At 34.6% G+C, this 7,554-nt stretch overlaps 1 protein-coding gene across 15 annotated transcripts; it reads left to right on the plus strand.

Annotated features, from left to right (window-relative positions):
- Window positions 1–1,361: 1,361 nt before the first annotated feature.
- On the plus strand, window positions 1,362–7,554 carry FD (protein FLOWERING LOCUS D). Of its 15 annotated transcripts, none has more exons than XR_012162665.1 (7): window positions 1,362–3,182; window positions 4,661–5,422; window positions 5,512–5,557; window positions 5,667–5,794; window positions 6,637–6,700; window positions 6,791–6,907; window positions 7,011–7,554. XR_012162665.1 is itself a non-coding variant. In XM_004504463.4 (6 exons), the coding sequence occupies exons 1-5, from the start codon at window positions 1,499–1,501 to the stop codon at window positions 6,672–6,674; spliced, it is 2,658 nt and encodes an 885-aa protein (XP_004504520.1). In that variant the 5' UTR covers window positions 1,362–1,498; the 3' UTR covers window positions 6,675–6,700; window positions 6,791–7,554. The 15 variants fall into 15 exon arrangements, 2 of the variants coding, with proteins under 2 accessions (XP_004504520.1, XP_004504519.1); XR_003473261.2 differs by having other exon boundaries at window positions 6,791–6,847; window positions 6,992–7,554; XR_003473262.2 differs by having other exon boundaries at window positions 6,791–6,847.

Raw genomic sequence — 7,554 nt, forward strand, 5'->3', positions numbered from 1 at the left:
TTACCTATAGTGTGGTATCTTTATGTTGTAAGGAATGTCTTTAAGTTAAAGGTTCTTCAATTGAAGGTTTTAAGATGTTTAAGAATTGTAGGGGTTGTTCTCCGATTTTCTGATATTAAGAGATTAAAGAATAAATAGTGTGATTTTTTGGCTGTAAATACATTCTCAAGAATCTTGTAATCATTCTACCAAGTATATAAAGGAATAAACTCTTATATAAGATATCTAGATCATCTAAAGTGATCACCTCACTTTAGAAAATAAAGTGAGTAATATAAATCATTGATGATCAAATGAATGATTTATATTATATGCACATGCATTACCGATCATGGGTGTTTATAATATCAACAATTGAATCAAATTCCTCAAATAAATTGTATGACAACTAATTGTGCACTATAAGCAAGGACAAAGTAATGAAACTAGTATAAATCATAAGATTCTTCTCTTAATATTTCCAATGTCCTTCTCTTAACAATAGTTAATTTTACCAAATACTACTAATTAAGGTTCTGTTTGGTAAAATTGATCTATAAACTAACTCATAATTGAAAAATTAATAGATAGTTAAAAAACTAGTTGATAACTGATAACTTATAGTTAAAAACTAATAAATTAAAATAAAAATATTTAGTAAATTTAACTTTTGTAAATACAAAATGATATATAAGAAGATTTTTTTTATACAACATATTTTATTTAATTTTAAATATTTTAAATTTATGTATAAAAATGATAATACTCCTCTTTGATATAATAGCAATTAAAAACATCTCTGTGTGAATGATTTCACATAGAGAGATACATAATTGAGAACAGTAGCAATTAACAAACAAGAGTGGTACTTATTGTATTGATGTCGGAGTGGTATTTCCTTAATTGCTACCATGAAAAATTCCACATGGACCATAATAGGAGAGCTACAATGACATAGTTTTTTAATGCAATAAGAGATAAATTAGCATGAATATACGAGCAGTTTGACGTGACTGAATAGATAATCAATTTATTTTACAAAATAGAAAAAAAAATAAAAAAGACTAAAAATGACACGAAGTATAAAAAATTTATAATACGATACTTAAAATAACATATCAAAATTTTGAAAGAAATTTAATTATTAAACAAACGTAGTTATATCAAACAAATTTATAAATTAATCAAATCAATTATAAATTAATTTATTAGTATTATCAAACATACACCAAATTATGTGGTTTATCAATTATTCAACTGTCAGCTACTTTATCCTATATATATATATATATATATATATATATTTATTGTCCTGTATTTTTGCCAAACAAATATTTCATAAATACTATTTAAATTTTTTAATAATATTTGTCTTTAATTTCAAATATTCCGTTGACAATGAATTGTTTGTTTCAGTTTAGGAAGTATGAAGGTTCACCGGAGATACACAGAAACATCCGTTAACCTCCAAAACGGTTTTGTAGTGATAGAAAAATAAGAAAATATCGGAGTGAGTGTGATGGATCCTCCTCCACCTTCCCATGTATCATCACCTCAACAAAACCCTAACCATGATAATATTCAATCCGATTCAATCCCCAATTTCGACCAAAACCCTAACCCTAACCTCAGCCACTACCTTTCTTTATCCGTCCCAAAGAAGAGAAGGCGCGGCAGATCCCAACGCAATCCGTCGTCGTTTCGTTCACCTTTCACTCTCAATGCCTCTTCTCTCAACAACGATCTCACCTCTTCAATCAGAAATCCACCCTCATCGTCGACGCAATTTCACGACTTCTCCGATGAGATTATTATGATAAACAAAGAAGCCAAAACGGAGGCATTGATCGCACTCAGCGCCGGTTTTCCGGCCGATTCGCTTTCGGAGGAAGAGATTGAAACCGGAGTTATCCCTGTCATCGGTGGAATCGAACAGGTGAATTACACTCTCATTAGGAACCACATTATTGCTAAATGGCGTGAGAATGTTTCGATTTGGGTTAATAAGAAAATGTTTACTGATTATATACCTCAACATTATCACTCACTTTTGGATTCTGCTTATAATTATTTGTTATCACATGGTTATATCAATTTTGGTGTTGCTTCGCCGATTAAGGATAAAATTCCGACCGAACCTAGTAAGCCTGGTGTGATTATAATTGGTGCTGGCCTTGCTGGGTTGGCTGCTGCGAGGCAGTTGATGCGGTTTGGGTTTAAAGTGACGGTGTTGGAAGGGAGGAAACGGGCTGGTGGACGGGTTTATACTAAGAAAATGGAGGTAGGGAATAGGGTGGGTGCAGCTGCTGATTTAGGTGGGAGTGTTTTGACAGGTACTTTAGGGAATCCTCTTGGGATTGTGGCTAGACAGTTAGGTGATTTGCTTCATAAGGTTAGAGATAAGTGTCCCCTTTATAGTGTGGATGGAAAGCCGGTTAACCCTGATATGGATGTGAAAGTTGAATCTGCTTTTAATCGTTTGTTAGACAAGGCAAGTAGGCTTCGGCAATTAATGGGGGAGGTATCTGTTGATGTGTCTCTTGGAGCAGCGTTGGAAACGTTTAGGCAAGTGTATAAGGATGCTGTGAATGATGAGGAGATGAAGTTGTTCAATTGGCATCTTGCAAATTTGGAATATGCAAATGCAGGTTTACTATCACATCTTTCACTTGCGTTTTGGGACCAAGATGATCCCTATGATATGGGAGGAGATCATTGTTTTTTGCCTGGAGGAAATGGAAAGCTGGTTCAAGCCCTGGCTGAGAATGTGCCAATTTTATATGAGAAAACCGTACATACGATTAGGTACGGAAGTGATGGAGTGCAGGTTAATGCAGGAAGTCAGGTATTTGAGGGTGATATGGCATTGTGTACTGTTCCGCTGGGTGTGTTGAAGAAAGGATCTATCAAATTTATACCAGAGTTGCCTCAAAGAAAACTTGATGGGATTAAAAGATTGGGTTTTGGTCTACTGAATAAGGTTGCTATGCTCTTTCCTCATGTGTTCTGGGAGATGGATCTTGATACATTTGGGCATCTTTCTGATGATCCAAGTCGTCGTGGGGAATTTTTTTTGTTTTACAGTTATGCAACAGTTGCTGGCGGTCCCCTGTTGATTGCTTTAGTGGCAGGAGAAGCTGCACATAAATTTGAGAGCATGCCCCCTACAGATGCAGTAACAAAGGTTCTTCATATTCTGAAGGGTAACCTTTATGTGAAAGCTACAACATTGACATTTCTTATTTCTTTTCCATCATAATTCATCAGCTCCATAAAAATCAGCTACTATAATTAAATGATAAGAATGTTCCCAAAATATACACAAATAAAATTACAACTTACAAGATAAGAAATGGGAAGTCCCTTGTAATTACATCCTTGTGAATTAACATCGCTAAATTTTCTGTTTACACAATGTTGTCTCTGTTATTGCAACCTTCATTGTGGTCACTGTCTCTACTCTGGCTGCACTTGAGTATGAAGTAGCTCATCAATAAGTCCAAGGCTGCCATTCTCTTCTACAGTACATTTTGACCATTGAGTAGATAATTAATTAATTCTACTGCTATTGATACTGTTCATAACAATTTTCACCACAGAAACCACCAACCTCAGTTCTCCAATTTTAATTTCCTTGACTTCAAGAGCTTGCCTTCTAAGCCCCACTTCTAGAAATAAATAGGGTATAAGATATGTTGCTTGTTTCATAGAATGAGAGATCTTGCTGTATTTCTCACTTGGGTTGGAATTATATTTGGATTTGGAATATATGGGGTGTCAAGTGGCAGCAGTCAAGTATGTTCCTTGAGTAGACTGTTACTCGCATGTGGTGTTGTGACCACCGTGAACTTGCTACAGCAGAAGGAAGGGAAACAATACATGTTAACAGAAAATTAACAGTGTTAATTTATGAGGATGAAAATAAATAAATAAAAATCTAAAACTATAAGGAGTTAGTGAATTATTTTATGTTATTGGGACCTAATTGAAAATAATGAAACTATAAGGACTTGTTGATTAATTTAACCTTTTTATAGTAATACCCTTATTTATCAGTATTTTACCCTACCCTTAATTTGTTTTAACGTAACTCTTGCTACAACAAGAGCATTCTAGTCAGAAAAAATAATTTTACTTTGAAAATAATTATAATTAATGATTTTCTTAAGATATGTGTATTACCCTAAACAACAAATAGAACGAGACAGATGGAGCAAAATTAAGTTGTATCGTTTTTGTTACATGGAATTTCATGTAAAGGCTTCTTTAGTGCTCAGGGAAAAGCGTAACTGGTGAACTAGTAGCATTTTTCTGGAATCTAGAAACAAATCACAATCAGTTTCAGATTGTCAACCATTCTGATAGGTTCTTCACACTGGAAATATTGGATTTATATTAATCCCGTATGGTGTTACTTTAGTTTATATGACACCACCACTATTCACTTCTGATTCTTTAACAATATTGAGATGGTAGATGTTTTTTTAATATTCCTACTGGTATGTCTCAATATCATCTTTTCAGCAGTAATATTTTTTGAATTGTAAGAAAAAGATCATGGGGATGTTTTTGGTGCGGAATTTCAGTCAAATTAATTTGGTGATTTGGTCAAAGTTTTTTAGATATGATTACTATTTAATTTATAAAAATAGATGAAGATAAATGCTTTATCTATGTGCAGGTATCTATGAACCAAAAGGAATCAATGTTCCTGAACCTATCCAAACTGTCTGTACTAGATGGGGTAGCGATCCCTTCTGCTTTGGTTCTTACTCTAATGTTGCAGTTGGAGCTTCAGGGGATGATTATGATATTTTAGCTGAAAGTGTGGGAGATGGTAGACTTTTTTTTGCTGGGGAAGCAACCACTAGGCGCTATCCTGCTACTATGCATGGGGCTTTTCTAAGTGGTCTAAGAGAAGCAGCAAATATGGCCCACCATGCTAATATTAGATCAATGAATGTGAAGGTTGAAAAGCCCCCTTCAAGCGCTCATTCTTGTGCTTCCCTTCTTGCAGATTTATTTAGAGAACCTGATATAGAATTTGGGAGTTTTTCTATCATTTTTGCTCAGAAGAATGCAGATCCAAAGTCACCTGCAATCTTGAGGGTAACATTTGGTGAGCCTAAAAAGAAGTATCACGAAGTTGCCAAACAAGACCAACAACAACACTCAAACAAATTACTTTTTCAGCAGCTTCAGTCACATTTTAATCAGCAGCAGCAGCTTCATGTTTACACTCTGCTGTCAAGACAACAGGTTCTTGATCTACGAGAAGTAAGGGGCGGTGATGAAATGAGATTGAATTACCTTTGTGAAAAGCTAGGAGTGAAGCTGGTGGGAAGAAAAGGATTGGGGCTGAATGCTGATTCTGTCATTGCTTCCATTAAAGCGGAGAGGGGCAATCGTAAACCTGTTTCAACCTCTATGTCTCTTAAACCAGGTGAGTGATTTATCTTTATTTTTATTCTTTCTCCTCTGTTTATGCACAGATGCAGCAACTTAATTAACATTTACATGGTTTTATATTAGGGTTGTCAAAGATAAAAGCAGGCATTATAAAGCGAAAGATAATCAGGTTTGAGCTGAATTTTCTTGATATTTATTAGTTATAGTATCTCATATCTCAAATCATAAGCTGTTCTATTTGATATGAAATTGTAACTTAGTTATATTGATTGACTCAGAAAGGCAAAGGTGGTGAAGAAAAGCAATGAATCCATACCCCGTGCAAGCATGAATGTAGGGAGTGCCAGTAGAGTATCAGAAGAGAATCGGATAATAGACCAAGTGATTCCTGATGTGTTTGTTTTAGGTAATTGTTAAAGGAAGAATATTTTGATGCTTATATCCCCTTTGAAAATGAACTGGAGCTGTGTTAATTGTGTTATTATTTTATAAGTTCTTCAATTTTTCTATAGGCAACAGTTTCCATATAATATTTGGCTTTGTTATGAAAGTCCATTACATTGCCCACATTTAGAATTTGAATATTTATTTTGGCGCATTTAAGATGAGAACAGATGCTGTTTTTGGGAGAACCGGTAGATATTTTATTTTGTATAATTCAGTGGATTTATACATGGTCAGAACTCCAACCTGAATGTTAACATATTTTATTTGTTTATTTATTTATTATATTGTTGCCTTTTCTTAGCATATTTTTTGATCATTTAATATTGTTGAGACTTTCCTGTCATCGAGCATAATATATGTTCCCGTTTACTATATACCCTGCTGGTTTCCTATACATTAAAAGATTAGGCTACAATGAGATGGTTGGAAGTGCAATTGTGCCTCTCATCAGCTCCTCCTCATCTAACGCGGAAAAAATGTGAGGAGATAGTGATAGCTTTTGCTACAACCATGGGTAGTGGGTATCGAGGTCTATTTTAAGTCTCAAGGGGAGATTATGGACGAATTAGCATGTTTTGGAGTGTAATTTATCCTTTCCCCAGTTACACTCAACTTCTATACACAGTTACATTTTTTCCTATTCAAATGAATCCTGATTGACAGTATACCTGACATCTTTATCAAACGTATACAGAAAACTTCAACTTTGAAGTGAGCATGTGTTAATGTTTTATTGTAGTTTGCTTTTGGTAGCTATCCAGTTAGTCTTACTGAAAATACTAACTTCCCAAATATTTCCAGGGAACAATCAAAATGACTTGGCAAACTCAAATCCATAAGGGGGTGACATTTCTTCATCTGGGAGGTGAGACAATCCTAATAAATCTTAACTCTGATAACTTTTTCTTGGATTTTCAGGTGTATGATTTTACTTTCTAAGACTAATTGTTCATAGTAAATTGCAGAAAGACTAAGATGTCATTCACTCACCCAGCTTCCGTCGGATCATAAGGTGTCATTCTTTGTATCCTCAGTAGGATATCAGTAATACTTCTACATTTTTTAATGAATGGTAATTTGTAAGAAATGCATTTGAATGTTGTTCTAAATGATATTTTGTAAATGAATAAATTATAATCATACTACTGAATGCTAGATTTTGATGACAATATTAGAGTAGGCCCATGCATGATGAGCAGGCATCTTTTGACAATTTACAAGGCACCAGCTGTTTATCAAAGTTTCATACATAAACCTTGAGTTAGCTTTCTTCGGCTTTGGTGTCGGCGTATCATCTCAGTGCGTTTGTTCAACATATAGGAAATGATCTGACTTGCAAAAACACCTTCGGCGCTGAGAGTACTTTGATGCAGATTACTGGCAATTAATCAACACTGATAACAATGTTTACATTGCCTTGGTCTATGTAGCCCCGCCTCCTAATATGCCTGGTATCGTTGGATTTGCTTACCAGCCAAGAGATGAACTTGAGTATACCTGACAGCACTGTTACAGGTTTCAACATGCTCACGTGTCCTGCAAATTGAGTTTGGCTACTGTCCTTTTTGTTTCGGTGCAGCCTTTTAGGGCAGTAACAGGAAAACTGAAATATAGTTTGTATAAGTTCCTTTTTTTTGGTGCGCTTGTTTTATGATTCATGAGGACATGAAACAGCAAGCTGTAACATATAATTTATGATCTGAAAACAGTGTTCCTTAA

This window comes from Cicer arietinum, chromosome 4, assembly GCF_000331145.2.
Source record: "Cicer arietinum cultivar CDC Frontier isolate Library 1 chromosome 4, Cicar.CDCFrontier_v2.0, whole genome shotgun sequence".
Classification (NCBI taxonomy): Eukaryota; Viridiplantae; Streptophyta; class Magnoliopsida; order Fabales; family Fabaceae; genus Cicer; species Cicer arietinum.

What these genes read in the sequence shown, in the direction of transcription:
- FD (XM_004504463.4), top strand. Translation starts at nt 1,499, where the DNA reads ATGGATCCTCCTCCACCTTCCCATGTATCATCACCTCAACAAAACCCT. An exon ending in ATAAAGCGAAAGATAATCAG is followed by an intron (nt 5,558 to 5,666) that starts GTTTGAGCTGAA and finishes TGATTGACTCAG; the next exon opens with AAAGGCAAAGGTGGTGAAGA. An exon ending in TCCTGATGTGTTTGTTTTAG is followed by an intron (nt 5,795 to 6,636) that starts GTAATTGTTAAA and finishes AAATATTTCCAG; the next exon opens with GGAACAATCAAAATGACTTG.